At 39.8% G+C, this 25000-nt stretch overlaps 1 protein-coding gene across 1 annotated transcript; it reads right to left on the bottom strand.

Annotated features, from left to right (window-relative positions):
• Positions 1-22905: 22905 nt before the first annotated feature.
• Positions 22906-24743, bottom strand: LOC120293589 (G-type lectin S-receptor-like serine/threonine-protein kinase At1g61400). Its single transcript, XM_039313275.1, has 3 exons — positions 23651-24743; positions 23475-23576; positions 22906-23372 (listed from the first exon to the last, which is right to left on the bottom strand). The coding sequence occupies exons 1-3, from the start codon at positions 24741-24743 to the stop codon at positions 22906-22908; spliced, it is 1662 nt and encodes a 553-aa protein (XP_039169209.1).
• Between the last annotated feature and the right edge of the window lie 257 nt (positions 24744-25000).

Genomic DNA, 25000 nt, shown 5'->3' with positions numbered 1-25000 from the left:
TTCCGCAAATCTCCAAAAAATGAAAATTTCAATCCAAAGTGAGCAAGTAGATGGAGAAATCATACTTACAATGGGTGAAGAGACTTTCCTCTTCTTTTTTATCACATAGACACGCGGATGTAAACTTTGAGGTTTGACGCATAAAGGTGGAATTGTAAAGGCTTAAGGTCCCCATTTTGATTAGATCAAAAGAGTTTTCTCCACTCCGCACTTACGTCGGATAGTTCTCTTTTATCGTTAATTAAAATGAGTGGGACCAAAAGTGGATAAACATGGGTCATTCCCCGCACGGGTTCCATCTTTTGACACCTCCTATGGGCTTCCTAGTATGATCGGGGTTTTAGATTGCGGGTTGTGTGTGCAAATGTGTAGTGCTATGGTAAGTATAACGGCACGCACAACAATTGATATCCAAACAACACTTCAATTTCATCCATATAGACATACATTCCTACGCCTCCCTACAAAAGAAATGGGTTAACAAACACTTCACCCCTTATTACGCCAAACCTACAAAAACAATTAATACATTGTTAGTGGACTAACCTTGTTTTTCACGTGACTTTGACACGCGCTATCAAATGAAGACCATGTTAGGGAACAACCAACCAAGTTATTACGGCCTAAGTCCTCTAAGGTTTGCAACCAAGTCCCCAGTGGAGTCACCAAGCTATCACGACCTCTCTTTTGCCGTTCGGAAAAAGGAAGAAGGTTTAGGGGTATTTGCCTAAAGAGGCGGACCAATGGCCCTAAATTAGACGCGGGCTCTCCGAAGCGCATATTTTGCGCGACGTTGGATTTTGTTTTTTAATTCTTAACAACCTATGTAATTCTAGGAGTCGCCACTAGCCTATTGGGGTTGGCTAGAAACCAATCAAGACGCGGGAGTGTTGTCTCAATTCCTATGCAACCAGATATTTATAGGAACAGGAACTTGTTTACGCCAATGTTTCTATTAGCGCCATTACGGTACCACTAACTTGAAAGATTATTTATCTAAATGGCTACACAATCTTGATTACCAATTATAATCTTTATGAAACCACTAAGTGTTCATGCAAATGTTTTTGTAGGTTTTTTTTTAAAAATCTCTAGTCTAATCCTAACATAATTTAAAAAGAAATTTACACTTAAATTATTGAAAAGCGGTGCGGTAAATAACATCCAAGAAATTGAAATGACTTGAAAGTAATGTGGAAAAGAAAGACCCGATACAAGCCGGGCAAATAATATTACATGGATTTGTTATCACGCCCGGACGGGACCCCGTGAGCAAAATAAGAATTTAAATATGCATGAAATTACTTTAATTAATTTTAATCTACGCAAAATATATTATTTACAAAAATGATTATAGAATATCAAAATAGCATCAAGTTAGGACAACAACTTTATAAAATTAGGAAAATCTCATAAATGTCATTTATGCCCTAATTTGATACTATCTAACATTGTTTTTTAATATTTTGAAATTTTCATATTTTTCTTTTTTATTATTTTAAAAAATATATTAATAATAATCCTTTAAATCGATCTATGCTAACATGGAATAACACAGCACATGAATATCACAATAATCGAGCTCAAATCGACTGTGTCAAGATCGAAACTTGGTTTGCGCATTTCGTCAAACACTTAGCATGCATCAAATCACCCCAAACCAACTTCCTCAAGCCATGTTTGTGGCTTTCAATCTCAACCCATAAGCAATCTCATGCAAAACTAAAGTATCAAGATTATACTACCACATGCAAGAAGCAAGATTAGACAAAATTCATAGCTTAAAACACAAAAGAACTAAGTTGAAATCGGTCTCAGATATGCGGGATTGAGCTAATTTTGAAATCTGGGTTTGAACCCAAGTCAAGCAAATAGGTCGCATGCCCATATCCAAGCCCCAACATTCATCACATACGAGATTTAAAGGAAACATTACTTGATCCGAGTGAAAGTAGGTAACATGAGCTTTTAAATGCAACAAACATCATAGAAAATGATCAACCGAACACATGAAAACGACCTCTCCAAGAAGCACACATGCAAAGTCCACACTGACCAGCCATGAATCAATGTAGATAGGTTTGGTTTTTGGCCAAAGTTTTAAACGATCTCATAGTTCACACGGGGATTTAGGCTGCGCATGACAACACTTCTATTCCGGGGAAGAGTTTTTTTTCAGAAATAGTTCTTTTCTATTTCTGTTCCGGGGAACAATTTCTGAGCAAAAGAACCTGTTTGATAACTGTACAAAATTTCTATTTCTGGAACAGAAAAAGAACAGAAACCTGTTTGATAACTGCACAAAATTTCTATTCCAAATTTTAATTTTAAAAAAATAAAAATAAATAAGAAAAAGGAATAGATTAGATATTACATAAAATTGACAAGATCAAAATATTATTAGATTAATATATTTTCTTTTTGTGAATTTTAATGTTTGGTATAGCAAATATTGCGAAAAAAAAAAAAGCACAAGTTATATGGAATTTGTAGTAATTTCCTTGGGACTAAGTTTTTACTCTTAAAAAAAAAATTGTAATTCTAGTGCATGCGTGGCTTGGGGATTTTAGTCTTGTAATCTTGATATGGATGTCGGGTTGGGGTTGGAAATTTCCAACTATTGGAATGGTGCATGCATGCCATGGCTTTGCTGTTATTATGCATTTAGTTCATAGTATGCTCCTAAAACACTTAGTAAAGACCTCGATCTCTTGCATTTTGAGTCGTTGATGCATCCCATCTTGATGCTACTTTTTACCCCGCTTCTTCCAAATTACAAACTATTTCATTTTCGTGTTTCACATAAGCTTATAAGGTTTTGGCTAATTTTGATGAAGGGAGATGTTTTTCCTCTCCTCTTTTGCTTTTTTTCTTTCTTGAATAGGATGCAAGCTTCGGACGGTGGTTTGTAGGTCTTAAAGTGTCAACTATACAATAGCTTACAATTTGCTTTTCTTTTGTTTGTCCACATTTATGATACCTTTAATGGCATTTGTGCTCATGGAGATAGAATTGGATGACCTTAATACTATTAATAGAAATGTATTCATAATAGTTTACAAACACATTGCAAAAGTCGGAAATAAAAATCATGGAATCTCTTGCATATTGTGATCCCTTGTCATCATATTTGCAATATTTTTCCCGATCATGTTTATCTCAGCCGCCTCATCACGTGATGTATCATCTACAACATCGTCTTGTGTAGGTCCAAATAGAAACTCCGGATCTCCATATATGGCAAAGTTGTTGTCCATCTTGTCTTGGTCGCGAATATAATTATGGAGAGTACAACATGCGATTACAATATATGTTTGCTTTCAAATTGAAAATGGAGGCATGTGTCTCAAAATGGGCAAGCGATTTTTTAATGCCCCAAATGACCTCTCGATAACATTTCTCAATGAAGAATGCTTATGGTTGAACAATTCTTTTGCTGATTAAGGCCGTCTCATTCTACCCCTATAATGATTCAAATGATACTGTTCACCTTTGAATGGAGTTAAAAATCTTGGAAGTGCTGCATAACCAGAATCTACTACATAATATTTTCATACAATAATATATACATAAATTTGTTATGATATGTAATAGCTATACAATTATAAAGAAAATCACTTGATATAACAAAGCAAATACCTTATGGTGGTCGAGGAAATTGCAATCGATGAGTCTCGAGTGCTACTGAGAGAACCCAACAATCATTGGTAGATTCTTCCCACCCAGCATATACGAAAGTAAATCTCATATCAAACAAACAAGCACACATCACATTTTGAGTGATAGTCCTTTTCCTACCTCTAAATGGGATTTGTTTCGATATAGGAACGGATGCATTAACGTGGGTGCCATCAATAGCACCAATGCAATCTTGTGATTTTATGAAAGTATAGCGTTAGACAATATTATCGACTATATATATTTTAATAATGTAAAATTGATATAAAAATCATACCTTAAAGTAACGTCCATGGTTAGGATCAAGAAGAATCTCCTCTGAAACAATATCAAAAGAAGACGGCCTGATAATTTCTTTCGATAATTTGAGAAATGCTTTCAATACTAGAGTAAAAAACTTACTAATTGTTTGTCCCGAACGTTGAAATCTCTCACGTAAATCTCTATTGGAGTTTTTGTGACCAACCATAGATAAGAAAATCCCAACTTGTTCATCTACTCTTACATATCGAGTATCTTTTAGCCAGCCTCTTGCCTTCATTAAATCACATAGGTTAAGAAAAACATGTCTCTCTAACCTGAATGCTTCATATATCCTATCTGAATGTTCATAAACAATTTCCCTTACCAATTCGGCTCCTGATAATTTATTGTCCCTAATAGGCTCTCTTGTATGCAAAGACTTGTCAAAAGTAACAAGACATAACCATCCTATTGTTAGGTCAATATCAAGCTCATCCATATACCATTCAACTGCTGCTACTCACTATCTGATTCATCTTTCATAGTACCTATGTCATCACACAAATACAAGAAAATCAATATAGATATATGTAAAAATAAAAATAAAAACAATAGAAACCAATAACGTAAGTAATAAAATGAAAGCAAACCAAATATAAAAATTCAACACAATCCATCACAATCCATCATATCCAAACCAACAACATAAAAAACATAGTCTCAACATCAATGTCTTCAACAACAAAATGACAACCAGTAACATAAAAAACATAGTCTACTAAAACTCCATGCAATTCCTAACATCAACTAAAGATATTGGAGAAGCCCATATCTCCTGTCAGCTGGGGTTTCGATAAAGGCCTCCCTCCAGGTGGCATTAACGCAGGCTCGTTCCACTACTTTGTTGTAAAGATCCGGCTCCAACGTAGGCATGGCAAGTAGAAGATCAATCACAATAGATACGGAGTATAGGTCTATAGGTGGTGATGTGACTTGTGAGTTGATGGAACCACTCACAGATTGACAAGCCTTACTCTTGATCATCTCTTGTAAGGCTTTGCAGGTGCTAGTAATGCCAAATGAGTCACTCCTCCTTCTCCTCTTACTATTTGGAGTTTTATCCATCCTATGTTTGTCATGAACTGGAGTAGGAGTTTTGTCAGACGTAAAAACTCCCTCATCAAAATGGTGTTCACCAACATCCTCTGGTCCATCGTCTACATCATCACCACCAATGCCAAGTTCATCTGACATCACCAAATCTTCAGCATTTCCTGCTGCATACTCCCCAGTAGCATATGTATCTCCAAATACAATATACAAGTCAGGATATTGAGGAAACCCATCCTTCTTGAATTTTGCCCACTCAATATTATCCTGCAATTTTCACAATGATAACATACATCAGCAATACAATTAAACATCTTGCATGTACATCTATAGTAATCTCAAAATGATCAGAGGTTAAAGCATACCTTGATGTGCGATTCCCATAGACTTGGATCATCAACAACAACTTTTTTGTTCACATTATCCCAGCCAAATCCGGATTGTGAAAGAAGTTTCTTGAAACTAGCATACTGCTTTCTCAATTTGTTCACCTTGTTCTTCAACTGTACTTGAGTATATTGAAGTTCTACTTGTTTATTGAATTATGTTCGTATGGTATTCCACCCTGCTTTATTGAAAGTAGAAGATGCGCGATTTCCCTTTTTGACCTCTTCTACCAACAAACTGACATACAAATTGGTTAAAGACTCAGTCCACTTTGCGATGAATGCCTCTTTTTGGGATGCCATGTAACCTTCACTAGTTGAGCATAATATGAGTTCAAGACAATTAAAAAGAGAGTGCAACATGCTGCTTCATTGGCTAAAACAGAGCCTTTATCACAGCCTATCACTAAAACAGAGCATCGACAACTTCAACTACTCATGCACACGCACACACATACACAACTATCTCATTTCATTTCATATTCCCACTGGTTTTGAGAGACAAAGAAGCATAGAGAAAAGTGCACCAGAAATTTGGTGTTGTTCATTTCATTTCATACTCCTACTGATTTTGAGAGACAAAGAAACATAGAGAAAAATGCGCCTCATCCATTGCATCGATCTCTTTTGAAGAAATTGCGCAAAAAAGGAATCATGGTATATAAAAGAAATATATAGGCACTCACAACAAGAACACAATAAGAACACGCATTCACCAGCAACTGTTTCATTTTCCAGAGGATGAAATGCATCCCGTGATGCTTTCAAGATCATTGGAAGGAAGTGGTATGATTTCCTTATCATTCATCCATTGTACTTTGATGTATCCTCAGTGTACTGCTTTTGGCTATATATAGATCAAGTCAACTCATTGAAGACATGAGGAAGGAAGATTCAACTATTCCATTGATTCTGTAAGTTTAACAAAAAGCATGAAGATGAAGGTTACTTTGTGAGAAAATTCTTGTCCACTAAGCTGATATTGTTAGTGGATTTACTTGAGAGGTGAGAAATGAAAGATCATAGAAATTTTCACTTCCAAAGTTGGGAACTCAAGCCATTTATCCATATATATATATATATATATATATATATATATATATATATATATTGTTCATGAATGCTGTTTTTTCAGCCACTACGAAGCATTGTTATAATGCTTGAGTTTTTGTTTGGTATTGTTTCTTTAGAAGAAATCTATAGCAAATTTTTAATGGAGAGTCCCAGTTTCCATCTCCTCGATGATTGATGAATGAATTTACTTGGGAAGAGCAAGGTAAACAGATCACGTGCAGTATGTTCTATGTCCTTTCTCTGGTCTGAACACTCTCTTTGTGGTGACAACTCTGATATACAGTTGTCGTTAGGAAAGCAAAACAAACATCGATTATATAAGAGATGTACAATAAAGTTAAGGATTTTGTAAAACCAAGCTATTGTTGTTCTAACATATCTGTTCTCTTTTTAATATGGTTATGCACTTAAGATTTTCTAGTATTCACATAATGCTTTATCACAAGCTCGGAATTGGAGGACTTCGCTAGAGAATGAAAAAACACAGAAATACAAGAAACTACAGCGAAAGATGCTTCAGCATAACATGCTGCCTTTAGTCTTCCATGACCAATGCCTGTGTTACTCAGAGACACCCTGATCACGCCCAACAACAAGAACACGCATTAACCAGCAATAATGAGCCACGCAGGGGAGACTAATCACGCCCCACAACAAGAACACGCATTCACCATCAATAATGAGCCACGCAGGGAAGACCAATCACGCCCCCACAACAAAAACACGCATTCACGGATTCACCACATCCAAAGAACCGCATCTTACCCAAATCCCCCCAGAATCCCAGATTCCCGCACCAAAACAGCCACGTGAAACCAACAAGAAATCACCCAAAAAAAAAACTTAGCCAATTCATTACCTCCAAGTACAATGAGAATGAATCAAAGCAACAAACCTGATTTAAGGCAAGACGATGACGATACGACACGACCAAAGGCGATGCGATCGAAGAAAGGTGACCAGCAGCGATAGGACTAGAGGCGACAGGATCGGAAAGAGGCGATCAGAGGTGATGGCACTGTAGGCGGCGAATTCAACTTCAGAATAGGCCCCAATCACCACTAGAACAGGTAAATTGAGAAAAAATCAAAGCAACAAACCTGATTTAGGGCAAGATGACCACGAGGCGACGTGAACAAAGCGACCCAACCGGAGCGAAGAGACTATAGGCGGCGGGATCGGAGAGAGGCAACCCAACCTAAGGCGACGCGACCAAAGCGAAGCGACCAGAGACGACGGGATTAGAGATGACGGCACCAAAGAGAGGCGGAGGTGACGGGACTGGAGGCAAGCAGCTCGGACAAAGGCGACCCAACTGGAGGTGAAAGAGAACTGCGACTGGAGGCGACGAACCGAAGAGAGGCAGCGATCGGATTGGAAAGAGGTGACCAAAGGCTAGGAGCACGGGACCAGAGAGAGTCGACCGAAGGCTACGGGACTGGAGGCCACGAGACCGGCGACGACGGACCGGCAACGACGGGACCGAGAGAGGCGACCGGAGGTGATGAGATCGATGAGAGGCAAGCGAACGAAGGGAGAAAGAGAAATTAGGGTTCGTAAAAAGAGAAGGGCCGTGAGTAGAGAAATTGCTTCTTATTTTTGTTCCCGTGAACAAGAAGCAACTTTTTTTTGCTTCTCGTTTCTGTTCCCAAACCATTCCCGGGCTAACTTTTTATTCCCGGGAACAAAAAAACAATGTGGCGTTACCAAACAGGTTTATGTTCTTTTTTTGTTCCGAGGAACAAAAGAACAGAAACCATGAGAAATAGAAGCGTTCTCATGCGCTACCTTAGAGACCAAACCAAGCTAACCTCAGCATTATTTGTACTCCTATACAACATTCATCAAGCTCGTAAAGATAGAAAACACATGCAAAGGGGAGTAGCAAGTCAAACATGTATGGCTTTTGAAGAGGCTTCAAACACTTGGAAAATTTCAGCCTCAAAAATTAGTTTTTTAGGCTGGTCTTCCTCTTGATTTTTCACTATTAAAACACATTCAAACTCAAACAAAAATACATCTAGGATACTTACCTTGCTTCTTAATTTCTTTTGCAAATGGTTCTTGGCCGAGGAAACCAAGAAAGTATCCTCAGGAAGCACATGGAAGTTGGCTCCTTCAAACTGGAAATGAGATCTGCAAAAATAAGAACTAACAACGAAGGTTTCGTTGACCTCTAAAATTAGATTTCAGGACCTCTTTTGTTGGAAAACTTAACACCAAACCAAACTATATTTATTCTAATTTGGGGTGAAATTCAAGATTTTCCTCATTTGTCTCTCAATTTTCTCAAAAAACACTCGCTTTCCCTCACCCATGACCAACCGAACTCAACACTTTTAGGAAATTTTCGGACTTTCTTGGCCCTCCAGAGGGTGGCTTTCGGGAGTTTAGAAGACCTTTCTGAACTCCATTTGGGACATGCGACCTATGGATGGAAAGATCTTTGAGTGAATTTTTACTCTCTAGTTGAAAGTTTTGGCTAATTTTAGCCGCAAGTGTGTGAAAATTTCACTTTTCTCTCTCAAGGTCGGTCCGGAATTTCTAGGTTTTCTTTTCTGGAGTTGCTTCTAAGGTTCTCTTTGGGGAACGACCGTGAGCTCTCTCCTCTCCTTCTCTTCTCTTACCTTTCGTCCTTTGAAAGACCTTGCTTCCGTGATTTTATCCTTTGAATTAAGGGATTTTTGGTCTGTCTTTAGTCCACCTACCAAGCCTGCCAACAGGGCTACTTTAACAACTTTCTGACTTAACCAAAATTTTCAACTTCTGCAGTTGTTGAATGTTCGGACTTTGCTGCGATTTTCCCATGCTTTCAGCAGCTTACCTCTGACCAATTTTTGTCCACTTGTACTAACAATAATGGTCCACCATCACGTGCAAAGATCAAGCTAATATGGTGGCTGAGTCGGATATGGTGGGGCCACCAATATGCCTACTTAGCAACTCCGAATTAAGACTTAATCGTGAACTAAGTTTTGGTAGTTAGTTTGAGTGCTTTAATCCATCAATTTGGCTACGATTTTTAATCAATTAGCAAGTTCATGTATAGTAGTTTAAGATCTTGACCGTTTTTCGCAATTGTCTCCACCCAATTTTGCAAGAGAGTCCCTCAAAGTTGGCTATTTTCTTGCCCGAGAATGCCAAATTCAATGCAATTTGGTCCTTTTTGCCCGATTCGATTAATTATACCTAACCCAAGTTCAATTTCAACTCAATTTGGGGCCAAGATGATGATTTAAGGGTTCGGGCAAAATTTTGCAAAATTTACGAATTGGTCTTGGAAATCGCATTTTGGCCCCAACTTGCTGTTTTAATTACAATCTAACCTCCTAGGCTTGACTAGTCACATTCAGATCATTAGCTCCAACTTTTTTTTTTTTTTTTAATCTATTTTTATATTTTTAATTTTTTTAAGGAAAAAAAAATCTTCCATTTAAAAAAAAAAAAACTATACTAAGCACCTAGATAATCTATATGCAATAATTTGACATGATATTTTTGTGGAAGAACAAGTTCCCATTTTTTTTGGAAATGATTTTTGGGCAAAAATTTAGGTGTCAACAATGACAATAAAAACTCACTAATTGAATCCTTCAAGGTTTCTATCTGTTGAGTATGTCTTGAATTCTATTTCGGCTACGCAACCCAAATTGAGTTTTGATACCAAAGCTGAAATTTATGGCAACCCAACTTAAGAAAAATATATAGAGGGTTTAGTATTAGCAGCAAAGGGGTTAGGCCCAAGCCCATAGCCCAAAATTGAGTAGTATAAATATTTGTTTTTCCTCAAGTTATTAGTTTGAAGTAGAGATAAAAGGAGCCTCAAAGTTTTCTCGATGCACCTTTTGTAATACTTGAATTTCGATAGTGAATTTTGTTTCTCCTCTCCTCATGGTTTTTCCCGCAAGGGTTTTCCACGTAAATCTACATTATCTTTTCTTCTTCTTTTTTTAATTTTAATTTCGTTGTAGTTTTCGCATTTGTCATAACAAAGTCGTACTAATTAGCTATAGCTTTTTGCTCGCCTTTCATTCCTCCATGATCATGTCAAACAAATGGGTCAAGACAGCATGCGTCATCATAAGACATTTTACTTAGAAAAGAAAAACAGTCTGATGCTTAAGTACATAGTTAGATACAACAAATGTTTGCCTCCCTCCAAAACAAGTCAATTTTTCTTTAGAAATCGGCACCTCAGCTTGAGTTATATATTAGCAAATTCACTTATCAGGGTAATCACAGTTCATAGAGATAACCCTTGCACAACTATGCCTCCATTAGCTCAGAGAACAAGCTTGAACCCTCTCAAAGGAAGCCATCCCTGGACAAGAGGAAGGTAGTTCCAAATCAATTAAACAATCGATAACAGCAGTAAAGATGAGAGGTTCGAGTGAGCCAAGTCACCAAAATATTTACCAGAGAGATTATGTTAGCAGACGTCAGTTCCCCACTACTGACTAAGCAGACTGACAATTAAATCTATCATTAAGCAACCATAACGGTACAATGGATGGAATGTGATAAAAATAAACTAATACGCATCTTTTTCCCTTAATTTTGGTGGTCTCAAAGCTAACACGTTGAATGGAACAGTAATTGCGATGAAGGGAACTTCATTCCTATTTATTGGTATGAACTAGAGCAATTAAAAACGTTTTTTTTTTCGGCTGTTATAGCTCTTAAATAGATATTTTCTAACCTATTGTTTCCACAGAAACCTTAGTGAATGTGTTTTCCTAATATGCATTAGACATAAACTCCTCTTCTACAGCATGCATTCTCCTTCCAGACAGCTTTATTCTTTCTCTCATTAGTTAAAATATGGACAAAAAAGAAAATAAAGGAGCACACGACGGTTTTGTTTTGTGAAACATAATTGGCACGAAATCTTCAATTCCGAGTTCCCAATTCCCACATTAATTCACCTTATTCCTCAATCATCTCCTCCATTCTTTGTCCATATTTTCCAATTAATTAGATCACAAAACCACTTTAATAGTCTCCTCGACTTCCAAAAGTTATCCCGTCCACAAAAAGAGAAAGGACCCCATCATCCGTCGCATCAATTGAACAACTCTTCTTCTTCTAGAAAGAGCTATTCCTTAAGTAGGAAATTCATCGTTTTAACATCAGTTTCCTTCTTCCATCCCAAAAGTCGTGGAAAAGAGTTTCTTTCACTCCACATTTGCACAAACATGCAAGAGGGAGGAAACAGTTCAAGCAAAATCCATTACACTAACCAGGTTATTAAAGGTCTGTTTACGAAGAATCTGAGATAGCCCAACATGAAAAAACTAGCTACTTTTCACAAAGTACTTACCCCACATCTTGGCACTTCATTCATAATCACAAACAAACTGCTTCATCAAAGGACCTTGGCATGCCGTTTATAAGGAACTCCTTGACGCCATTGGTGTGTAAATTGTACCAAACGAGAGTCTCATGGTCCATTCCTACCAAAACTTGATGACCATTTTGGGAGTAAGCCAATGGCCGGACAGGTCTCCTACTCTTTGGGTGGTCAGGTATTGAGAAAAACGGATCCCATGGTCCATTCAATCCATATTCTCTCATAATCCACACATCGACGCCCATTTGCTCACCATAAATGATAAGGCAAAGACACCCTTCCAGGTCGGCCAAACCCATTCCAAGCGTATTGTCTATAGAATCAGGCAGGTGCACCTCCACAAATTCCTCAGTATGAAAATCAAAAGCCGCCAATACTTTTGGCGAATCCTGCGACCCCTCGCGTCTCATTATCCAGTGTAGATGGTTGCACAAGGAAACCCCCATTTCATGCGGACCAACCAGATAATATGGAATCCCCTGGAGCCGCCTCCATGCATCAACTCTTGCTCTATAGATGCTAACTTCAGATACAACTGGCTCTTCCACGGTCTGAACCAGCCTCAACACCACGCTCTCCCTACTCCTATCGTCATGCCCTAAACCATAAACTTGAACAGAGGGATCCAATATATGGGTTATCTCAGGAGAGAGACCCAATCCATGGGGTATCTCAGCGTCTGCAGGTGGCAAGACCCAAAAATCCCCTATAGTCGGTCTCCATAGAGCAACGTGGCCATCGTCCACATTAGAAAAGCAAAGTATGCGATTGCAAGACCCTAGCAACCGGATCCGTTGCCACCCTTGAGGGTACTCTTTCTCCATCACGTCCGTAAGGGAACCGATAAAGTAGAGTCTCGGAGGATCCACGCTGAAGAGGCACAGAATCACGAACCGCTTGAGGTGCGACTCTGTGAAGAAACAAGTTGCTGCTTCGAAGAAGCCTGGCATGCCGTTTATATGGAACGGCTTTTCATCATGGGTAAGTAAATCGTACCAAACCAGAGTCCGATGGTACAGCAGCAAAACTTGACCACCGTTCTGGGAGGAAGCCAATGGCTGGAGAAGTACCCCATCCATCAAGTAGTCACGTATCCTGAACAAACTCTCCCGTGATTCTTCTGATCCATATCCACTGATAATCCACGCACGGACACCTCCTTCTCGCTCACGATAAGTAATAAAGCAAAGACGCCCTCCCAGGACGGCCAAATACATTGGCAACCTATTGTCTTTAAAACTAAGCTGGTGTGCTTCCACGAATTTTTCAGTATGAATATCAAAAGCCACCAGCACTTTTGCTGAATTCTGCATCGGGTCGCGTCTCATTATCCAATGCAGATGGCCGCGCAGGAAAACCCCCATTGTGCGTGGATCAACCAGAGAGTATGGCAGTGTCCCCTGAAGCCGCCTCCACGCATTAGCTCTTTGTCTATAGATGCTAACTGCAGATACAATCGGATCTTCCAAAGTCTGAACCAGCATCAACAATACAAACTCATCATTCCAATAGTCATACCCAAATCCATAAACGCAAGCAGGGGAGCCCAATCTATGGGCTATCTCAGCATCTGCAGGTGGCAAGCGCTTACACCATCTGGTGGACGGATTCCATATAGCAACCTGGCCGTTGTCCTCATTATAAATGCAAAGGAAGCCACGGCAAGACCCTAGTAACACGATCCGTTCCCACCTGAGAGGGTTCTCAATCTCCTCAAAGTCACCCGGGCGACGCAGATCGATACAGTAGAGGCTCGAGGAAAACATGGTGAGGAGGTAGACGGGCGACTTACTGAAGAAACGTTCGTCTATAGAGCGACGCCACCGTGCGGACACGCACCTGGGCCGGAGCAGCGACTCCTTCGGGACTCGTTCCAGTATCTTGGTGATCAGATCGTCCGAAAGGCCCTCCATTTCCCAGAATACTTCCGAATCTCGCCTCCTCACAGTTCGAACGAGCCGTGACGAAGAAGATAACGCTGAGAAAACACTATATCTGATCCACACAATCAAAGAAGATGACGATGAGAAAACGCTACTCTTTTGGTTCGAAAACCTCACCCCCTTACATGCCGGGAGGAAGGGGGGAGGGGAGAGAGAGAGAGAGAGGAGTCAGAGAGCAGCTTGAGCTGTGAAGACTGAAGAGAACGATAGAGTAAAAATATTAGTCCTAGTCTCCCGAAACTTGCGCTCACAAAATTCGCGGGAGGGCCCCAAATCTTTACAGTCCCAAATCGGTCCCCTCATGAGTGGAGCTTTAAGTGATGCGCCTCCTAGTGATTTCACAAAATCTCGAATTTTATTGGTTGATTCATCTTGAATTGGTTTGATTCAATTTAATTAGATCGACATAAGATCATTATCATGGAGAGAGTGTAAAATTCCTCTGCTCGATCCCAGCCAAGGCTCTTTGCCGAGGCAAAAGGTTGCCGCGCAGATGTGAAAGCTCTGTGCATGAGCCAGGGAAATTCGGCCATGCTAGTAAAGGCCCAGCCGTCCTGAGGGCGATCCGCTGCCATACGGTTGTGTCTTTGGAGTGGCCGTCGAGCAGACCGATTCGCGCGTCAATCACGCACGAGATCGCAACAAATTCTTCTGGCTCGTGTTTCCAGGACTAGGCCGACCGCGTGCTGTGTTTTTTCTACGGTGGTGGATGATGCATAAAAAGAAGCGTGAATCACCTTTTCTCCTTCTCCTCTTTCTCCTTCTCAAGCCGTGGAGAGCACGCTGGAATTAAAAATATATTATTTCAACAATCGAGCAGCGTGAGCTTTTTGCTGTGGACAGCAAGAAAAACGAATCGAATTTTTTGTTCCTAAATTCCCGCGCCCGCTTTTTCCTAAAGAGTCTCTTGTGTCCTATCAGGTCCACAGCTTGATCAAACCGCCATTCTTTAAAATCATGCCTTGAGCGAATCTCTGATCAAGTTTGTATTTCGATTTGTCACCTTGTGCGAAGAGAAGAGACCTTTGAATTCCCAACACGTCGATGGAGGGCTTCCGTAATGAGTCCGTACTTGTGGGGGACCCTCATGGTAAATTCTTTGGATAATAATCCAAATAGTTTTAACGTACGATATAATTTTTTAATTTTTAATTTATTCAATGTGATCATTAAACTTTTATTCAATATTCAATGTGAGCTTTGAATTTTTTGTACGTGTTCTATCGGATTTTTGAATTATATGAAAAATGTTCCATATTGTGCTTCTGTTAAATTTAAAATGGGAGATAACATTGAACATTTTCACTTAATTTAGGGACTAAATCAAATATGCAACAACAGCCTTGGAACCACGTTAAACATATTAGAAGTTCACGAAGTGCATTGCACATTGATTCAAAGTCCATGGATTATAAGAAAAAAAATTGCTGAATAGGGGAATAAGAAAGGGGGAAAAGGAAAGAGAAGGGGATGAATTTGTGCTAAACTTTAGGCCACGAATGATGCGAAGAATAGTAAAAATGGTCCGAACAACGGTTCCTAGAAACTTAGGAAATTGATAAATTAATCCAATTGTTATTTGAATGGTGGAGAGGCTATAAACAAATCAAAGTTCGTCCACGAATTTTTAATATGGCTGGTGGCTGCTTTTAGAGTGAAGTTTGAGAACCGAATTGTTATGTTTGGTTTCAATCATTCCAACATCTAGCTAAATCAAATTGTTAGATGAATGTGTGATTTATAATTTAAAATATTTTAATTTTTAGAATAATTGGTAGTACTCTCATAAAATCTCACGTTATATTGGTTGATTGATTCAGATTTTAAATCAGCTCGGTTCAATTTCCTTGGGTCGGCATAAGAACAATCATTATCATGGAGAGAGTGCAAAATCTCTCTGCCTCGGTCTCAGCCAAGCTGCTTGCCAGGGCAAAAGAGTACTGCGCCTGCGGATGCGAAAGCTCCGAGCTCATCTTCCAACTCCACGACATGCATAAGTTGTTGATAAGGGAAATTCGGCCGTGCTAGTAAAGCCTGGGCGTCCTGATGGCAAACTGCCGCCCAGCCCAGCCCATAATTGAGCGTATCGCTTCGCTTATGACGATGATTAACCAACCATTTTTGGGAAGCTACGAGCAATTCTCCTCTCTTCAAAATAGAAGTTAGAGACTTAACATTAAAATCACTTTCCAGCGTTATCTGATGCCTAGAAGTTCAGAATAACAAGCAGACGCGTGACTTTCATGATTCAATTCTATTATTTTCTTCGTTAAGCCTACCATTCGGAATGCAAGGACGAGTGCCTTGATCGTTCCTTTACTGCTTGCGGCTGGGCTATCGTTCTTCCAACTCCGGCACAAATAAAATATGAACTTGCATCCTCATTGGTCATTTCCTGTTAGAAGAAGCAAACCGATGCCAAGCAGCAGGATTGGCGAATGGCCTGTGTAGAAACACCGACGACATGTCGATGAGAGATGTGCCATCATCAATATCTCCAACGATCTACGATGATGATGCATATGTCCAACTGGTGGAGTTTCCAAATGTCGGACTTCCCGGTTGCGTGCAAAATCAAGATGTCTTGTATCAAGCATGCTTTGAGGTAAATGTCAAGTCAGGTTAACGAGCTCAACTTAACTCGAAAGTGCACGAGGCTTGTTGATCTGTCCAGAATTATTATGTCCTCATGTGGAAAATCCATTGGTTGAGTCATAGACTGAGAAAAGCAGATACGCACCGCAGCATGAGTGTTAGATCCAGGATGGTACTTGACAGAATAAATATTTGCTTGCAAGTGAATGTCAAGAACTCTTGCTTCCTGCATGATCTGTTCAATTCAACATATTAGACATGACCTTAGACCATAACTGTGACAGCCTTGGGAAGTGAGATGAATTTAGAGCTTAACACATTTTAACGTCTCCCGTTGCAAGTTACTGTGCTAATCAGCAAATAAATCCCAAATATGTGAAGGGAAATAACAAAGCTCGATTCTTTAAATTAGGCTACGTGACCACCTTCTCTTTCGAGACCAGCCGTAATTTTCAATGGAAAAGTGGGCATGCATCCGGTTCTAGGCGAGTGCTCCTCCTACTCCTAGATCATGAATTTTGGGTTTCAACCATTTTTTACCCTACAAAATGTTCGATCGAAAGTTAGAAGGCAAGCTAATGTAAACAAAGATTATATCCTTGTAACTATTGCCAAGTGATGTACATGAACATAAGGAAATGGAAGAGAGAGAGAAGGGGGTGGGGGTGGGGAGGAGGGAGTAAGCGCGGTCATCATTTACCTGAGTTGGGTTTAGTGTATGTTTCACAATCTCTTCTGTGAGGATGACTAGTTTTTCTTAAATGGACTGACTTGTTAGCAGTGAGATGTAGTGATTTTGGCATCATAGCTCTGCCTATTATTCTCCTCATTGAATTATTTCAGCTGATACAACCTTTTTTTCTTCATATTTTTCCATATAAAAAGGGCAAAATTTTTTTAGTTTTGACCAGGCACAAATTGCAGGACCTTCTAGCCCAAGGCTTTTGCAGGACCTGCTAGCCCAAGCCTTGCTCTGCCATGGCAATGGTGGAAGTGGTTGGATTGATCATATCAACACTTTTCTCTTCCAACTTGAATCAAGCCCCGTTCATTAGGCTTTTGCTAGATGACCCAAAAAGTAACTCAAACTTAATAAAGTCCTGAGGAAAGCTTTCTGATAGACAGGTGTGAAGACTTATTCAACTCGCCGATAGAATGATGAAGAAAAATGAAGAAAAAAATGTGGAAGTATTCAACTTCGATCTTCAATCTGTCCAGGTGAAACTCTAATCTTGAGTGATATACTGTTTGCTTAAGCGGATGATGGCTCAGAAGCATCGCTTGGAAAACAAGCTTTGTGGTTCACCCGGCAGCAAAAGAAAGATCCTCCAAAAGTGGAGGTCATAAGGGTACTCTTTCCTTGGAGAACGAATGACTCCCAATTTGTCAGAAGAGACTTTCCCATTGATCAGCAACTTTGCACGACATTGCAATCAGAGTGTGTTCAACCCATTGGCTAGGGACTATCTAGCAGAGCTTTTTATAAAACAATGCTTCACATGCGTTTGTATTGAACTAGATCGAACGTGGCCGAGCCATGATAAATGCTAAGGTTTTATAGTATCCCAGGCACTATTATGCAAAATGACAGCAGCAACATTCAGGTGCGGCACATTAGTATTCAACTGTATCAAAAGCAAACTTCCTAGCATAACTCACCATGATGGCTACACTCAGTAGACACTTTCAAACTAGATGTAGGTATCTTCCGTTTCCCAGCAATTCTATTCAAGATATAACTGACTAAACGGTACACCAAATGATGTCTTACAGTAGAGATTAGAATCGATACAGAGCTTCTTCAGCTGCTAGAACCAGGATTGTACGCACGGTTACCCATACTTTTCTCCACAAGGCTTACAAAATCACCTTTTCCTATCGGAAAATCGACACTAGAGTAGCTTATTTGCATTTCGTGACTCTGATCAATTAGAGTCTACATGCATATGCTACCTATTGGGAGCAAGCAGCAAAATTCTGATATCTTCACTTGGAGAGATCGCTAAGAGGGAGTCTAAATCTGAACCCGTCAATATATCCAGTTACATCTACCTTAACTAAAAAGCTTAAGTCAATGAGTAATGGACCAACTAGGATATATTAACCGCTCTACATTCCGATGTAGGATTTCTCTAATATAATTCACTCACACGTGCGCCTTAACATTATTGGTATGAATGGACCCTTTCTTGCACAGATTGTGATTGCCGTTGGATTCCATAAAAGTGTCATTTTTCGAAGGAAGGCCCTGCTCATACACTCTACCTCAACTTGTGACAATCATTATTAACAAAAATCTTTCAAGAGGGACTTACAACCCATCTATTTGGTTTAAACCCAACCCTTGTCACTACTGCAGTAAATTGTAATTTCAATCGAGGACATCGAAGTATTCTTGGGGAGAATGTTGCAGAATCCAACTGTGACATTCTTCCTCTGGTAGCATCACACCCTTGTAGAGTTCTACAGCATCAATTTTTCGTAAAGGCTTCGATAATGATGTCAATGACAGGTTAGCTAGTTGGAAGTCCAGAACAAGACTAGCTATCGGTTCAATTATAGACCTATTATGCCATCTTCAGGGAATCTTGCAATGCATAGCTTGAATCTCGAGTTGTTTGGTTCTTGTCAGCGGGCTTGTCTGATAGTAGGTTTTCTTACTTGTGCTGATTTGTTCTTCTTTGCGTTCTGCTGACAGCAGTTTCGGCTGTTCGTTTTCATGGAACAAAATTTTACTTCTCTACTGCCTGGAAAGGTAAAAATATGCAGTTCGGATAAATATTTCTAAGCCATTAATAATTTGGCCAAACCTTTCCCATTGATACTCCTGTCCTTCAAAAGATCGTCAAAAGCTAAGCCATTTATCCCACTACTAAAAAGCAACTAGCTTTTAGGTCCTCAATTCTTAAGAGAAAGACACTAACGGTGCCATCGTACGATGCTCGTTTTGTCGTCGTAACTTTCCAGGTGATCATTTAAGTGCCACAACTTCTAAAAATCAATCATTCAAGTGACATTGGTCACTTGTGTTGCCGAAAATATCACATGCCATTGTTTTAGAATAAATACTGCGACGTGGCGTACCAAATGAAGGGAGGAAGAATCATGAGCACTAAGGACTTAGGGAGAGACAGAGAGGGAGTTCAAATGATGGTGGTGGCGGTGGCCGAAGGAGGAGGGTAGACGGCGTGGCGTTCGGGATGAAGCATTGATTTTGATTTGCAAGTGAAAACAGGGGCTAGGTTTTGAATTGCAACCGAATATAGTCTTGAATCCTCAAATTGGGGCAAGAAAGGGCTTTAACGGCATCTTTGAAGGCACTTAATGACTGTTTGAAATTTTATGACGTTAAAATGAGTAGTACAAAAATTACGGTACTATTGATGTCCTCTTGGCTCATTTTGCCTATTGCATTTCCTTCTCTGACCAATACACAGGGCACATGGGGAAAAACTAATTAGCAATCATGGCAAGCCCTTGGCCACGCAGAAGCACTTACAAGTAGTTTTTTGGAAATGGTTTTACTAACGAAAGGACAATCTAACACATGTAAGATATCATTAATTGGGAGGGAAAAAAAACTGAGACGGTGAAAGTTTCAAACCGATTAGAAGCAATAATGTTATAAGCTTATGACATTTATGAGGATTGACTAGCTATCAATGGAAACGTGACAAATTGAAGCAATTGGGCTTGTAGCCAACTGATAGGCCTGTCAATGAGTGGATCACATCGGAATTGGATAGGATTGAAAATTATCCGATTCAAATTGTCTCACTTATATAAAGTACAAATTTAGCTACCTATACTCCACCGACCCGGAATTTTAGTAATTTTTCTGCTTAAATTGTTACCTTTATAGAATGGATGGCTAGATAAACCGACTCATTCAGTGTGACAACTTGAGGTCGTATTATGGATGGAAGCGTAAAGTTGGTGATAAGGCAAAGGGTGAATGAGGATGCTTGAGTGACCAGCAATGCCCTCGTTTTCGTGAACCGGTTCACTTCCAAGCATTAGTTAGTCACGGTGGTCAGATTACAACCGCTGGTCAACATTGAAATGCTAGTTTGGATTAGGAAAACAGTATCGAAGTCTTTCCATATTGAAATGCTATTGAGAATTCAAATAACAAGTTAAAAAGTATATCTTGGTGATCATTCAATCTCAAGTCCATGTATAAACGCTTTCCTGTTTTCTTACCACGCCTGAATATGTGCTCGAACTTTGAGCAAATTGAGCAATTGACCAAGTAACTTGTAACTAGTGTCTACCATCATACAAACTTTACATGGAAATTCTAAGAAACTACATAAGGAGGAATTCAAATTGAAGCACTTTGAATGAACCTGTGACGATGTTACAAGGCAAAATCAAAGGAAAGAAGCAAGACTTTAAGATTTCGTTTACTTTGCAAAAGATGAATGATTTGGAAAAAATGATCGCTTACTTGAAATAATTAGTAAATAGAAAAAGTTCTATTTTTTTTTTTATAGCAATTTATGTCTAAAAGTTATCACAAACAATGCATCAACGACATCGAACAAACACAACAGTATCCAAATAAACTCTATAAAGCACCTCATATATGTCAAGTTATAATGTACAAATGTCAAGGAAACTCGCCAATAGAATCCTTCAAGATCTCCTTCATACTAGATATCTAAAACTTTCGCTCCCGTTTCGTTCCTCCATCGCATGTCATACCAATGGGACAAGACAGCATGTGCCATCATAAGATGGTTTATCAAGAGAAGGAAAACACTATCCAATGCAAAATTTCACTAATTAGGTACAATAACTGTCCGCCTCCCTCCTCAATAAGATAGACAAACCAAATGGAGCTGTATTTCCTTAATTAAAGTCCTATTTACAAAATATCATGCTCGATGAAGTTTGTTCGGCAAAACCACTTACACGACTCCATTAGCTCAGACAGTAGCTGGAAATAGTCTGGAAGGTTGTCGTACCTGGACAAGAGGAAGGCAGTTTCTAGTTAACTAAAAGATCAACAAGAAGAGTGAAAATCGAGTAAGCCAAGTCACCAAAATATTTACCAGAGACATTATGTTGCAGATTCTATATAACAATGATAACTAATGGCAGGTATTAGTCCCCCGCTAATAGACTAAGCAGACCGACAATTAAATCTATCATTAAGCAGCCATAACGGTACGGTCGATGGAACGTAACCAAAATAAACTAACACGCGTCCTTTCCCCTTAATTTTCGTGGTCTCAAAGCTAACATGTTTTTTTTTTTTTTTTTTTTTTGTCATCATACTCTATGCCTACTCTACACTCACTCGACTCTTTGCCTCGCCTCTTGCAGGCGTGGGAGTCGAAACCCACTCCTGAAACTTACTCGTCCCCACCCCATCCCCCTGAGAATGTGGGGATTTGAACCCCTCACCTCCCCCTTCCATATTGGAAGGGTGGCCACTGGGACGAATCCCAGTGATTTCAAAGCTAACATGTTGAATAAAATAGTAATTGCGATGAAGGGAACTTTGATCCAATTTACTGGTACCCTACAAATTAGAGCAATGAAAAACATTCCCTTTTTTCTTTTTTGCCCGTTTTAGCTCTTAAATAGATGTTCTCTAACCTATTGTTTCCACATAAACCTTAGTGAATGTGTTCTACTCATATGCATTACGCATAGACTCCTCTTCTATAGCATGGATTCTCCTTTCAGACAACTTTTTTTTTTTTTTTTTGTGCTGGAAGAACCGGCTTGCAGCTGACAGCCGCGCCGTAAACCCCCAGGTGACACTTAAGCAGGAGGACCCACCAATCACACTTAATACACCTAGCGCCCCCGAGTTTTGAACCCTTCACCACTGGCCGAGGATCGCCAGGCCTTATCCAGCGGAGCCACCGCGGCTGGTAGTCCTTTCAGACAACTTTATTCTTTCTTTCATCAGCAATAATACGGATAAAAATAAAAGAGCACGCAACTGTTTTGTTTTGTGAAACATGATTTGGCACGTAATCTTCAATTCCAAGTTCCCAATTTCCACATTAACTCCCTTATTTCTCAATCATCTCCTCTATTCTTTGTCCATATTTTCAAATTAATTAGATCACAAAACCACTTTAGTAGCTCTCCTTGAATTCCCAAAAGTTATCGGTCCACAAAAAGAGAGGATCCCACCATCCCTCGCATCAATTGAACAGATCTTCTTCCTCTAAAAAGAGCTATCCTCAAGCAGTATATTTATGCAGTGGAAAAAAGTTTCTTTCGCTTCAAATCTAACCAGGTTATTAATTAAAGGCCTGTCTATGAAACGCGAAAGATCTAGTTACTTTTCATGAAATAATTAGTTACTTTTCATGAAATACTTACCCCATATCTTGGCAGTTCCCTAATACCACGAAAAAGTTGCTGCTGCTACGAAGGTCCTTGGCATGCCGTTTATATGGTGTAACTGCTCGACGTCTTTGGTACGTAACCACCAAAAATTGACCACCATCCTGGGAGTAAGCCAATGGCCGGACAGGTCGGAAACTCCACCAATGGTCATTTAGCGAGAACAACAGATCCCATGTCGGTTCAATCCATATTCTCTCATAATCCACACATCGACAACCCCTGGCTCACGATAAACGGTAAGGCAAAGATGCTCTTCCAGGACGGCCAAATCCATGCGAAGCCTATTGTCTATAACATTAGGTTGGTCCACCTCCACAAAACTCTCAGTACGAATATCAAAAGCCACCAACACTTTTGCCGAATTTCGCACACACTCACATCTCATTATCCAGTGCAGACGGCCGCACAGGTAAACCCCCATTCTGCCCGGCTCAACTAGAAAGTATGGCATCCCTTGGAGTCGCCTCCACACGTTAGTTTCTGATTTATAGATGCTAACTTCAGATACAATTGGCCTTCGCAAGGTCTGAACCACCCTCAACAACACGAACTCAGCATTGCATTCGTCATACCCAAATGCATAAACAGAGAGACCCAATCCATGGGGTATCTCAGCATCTGGTGGCAAGACGCTATGGCGATCAAATGATACAATATTCTTATGTCTTGGTTAACATGAAATCTCACTTAAACAGCCATGAAATGCACATCTTTTATTACCTCTCCACTTGAAAAGACCACACACTGAAATGCCAGCTCCGAATAACATGATGCCAGAAATAGTACTTAGGCTGATGATGAGTTTTGTCTTTGTAGGTACACCTGAACTGGGAAAATACATTATAAGAACCACAGGCAGTGCAAGATTAAATGAAAATTAATTCAACCTTTCCAACCTTTATCCACGTCCACAAGTCGAAGAAATAGATCTTTGCCTTCTCTGGAGAATTGCTGAGTATCTATGAGGTTTTTACACCAAGCCATACATCCTACAGTCTCCACATAAGAAAAGGCCAAGCACGAGCAGTTTCCTAGGCACCAACTTCGACATCCTTCTGCATCAGCTATGTTTGACAAATAATCAGCAGAATCAGGCAATTTCATATGTTTCATTGGCCAGAACACATCTTTTTCCACAGTCGTCATAGCTGCTGCATGTGCGGATTTCTGACAATTCAATTCCATTTTCCTAACGCACCCTCCAGTCCAGTTTCCTCTGTTCCACTCTTCATCTGACCTGGGTTTAAACCCTTTTAAGCAGCTGCATATAGGTGAACTAAACGTATCGCAAACTCCAAAAGGACCACATGTTCCATAAATTTCACACCGGTTAGTTCGTGATGCTTCCCAGTTTGTTGACCATCCATCCCCCCAACGAACAGACTCTATAGATCCTTCCGATGAGATGAAAACATATCCAAAGGAGTTGTTGTAATAATTGCGGAAATAATATGTCGTTCCCTGGTTGATATTTTGCACAAGCTGATGGCCGCTCAGGTATTTGTTGCTCATGGTCGGTATTCCATTAAACTTGGATTTATCCCACTGTCCGCTTCTCCAGTATGGACTTGATCCATTCCAAGCGAAAAGCTGAGGTGGTGTCTCTGATGTCACTCCAAGGACAAAGCTTCCGGGCGATGGATCATCTTCACCTTTCCAGGAAATCAAGTATTTTTTCTTTCCTGTTTTCACATTTACTCCGATCTTCATGTTTGGCAGGAGAGTGTCGGTTGGCTCATCGAAGCTTTCCCACATTTTATTTGCATTCCCATCTTGAAGAACAAGGTTTCCAAAGTCTAAAAGCACTGCTGCAGAATAATTAGACTTCGCCATGACATTTGTAGACCAGATAGCATTTTTTCGCCCATCTAGAAGCTTCAGATTTCCATCTCCGCCAATTATCAAACTTGCAGATTGATCTTTGTGTCCAAGTGGCTTGTCCCTGTTGGCCACCCAGACAACTTTGAGAAAGTCGTGTTCTTGTACCATATTCCTACATACTGCTTTTCTGATCCATTAGGCCCGAAGAACCCGAGCTCGAAGATTTTACAAGGAGAGACAAGGGTTTGGTTCTGAATGAGTGGCCTTGATGCAGTTATATTGTAAATTGTGCTGCTTTGAAGTGCTTGAAACAGCGAGCAGACGAGCAAAGAATACACAAATACACAATCATAAGAACAATGATGAACAAATTCAAGAAACATTTGTGAAAATTGCCCTGGGAAATTTCACCTGTTACAGGCAAA

This window comes from Eucalyptus grandis, chromosome 5, assembly GCF_016545825.1.
Source record: "Eucalyptus grandis isolate ANBG69807.140 chromosome 5, ASM1654582v1, whole genome shotgun sequence".
NCBI classification, from domain to species: Eukaryota; Viridiplantae; Streptophyta; class Magnoliopsida; order Myrtales; family Myrtaceae; genus Eucalyptus; species Eucalyptus grandis.
The sequence above is the reverse complement of the archived record's forward strand: the minus strand, read 5'-3'. Positions and strand labels throughout refer to the sequence as shown.

Bases quoted from the DNA above. Each gene is read 5' to 3' on its own strand.
- LOC120293589 (XM_039313275.1), bottom strand. From the start codon at position 24,743: ATGGTACAAGAACACGACTTTCTCAAAGTTGTCTGGGTGGCCAACAGG. The intron at 23,577-23,650 runs GTTGGAAAGGTT...TTCCCAGTTCAG, and splicing joins ACTTGTGGACGTGGATAAAG to GTGTACCTACAAAGACAAAA. The intron at 23,373-23,474 runs GTAATAAAAGAT...TCTTGCCACCAG, and splicing joins TGGTCTTTTCAAGTGGAGAG to ATGCTGAGATACCCCATGGA.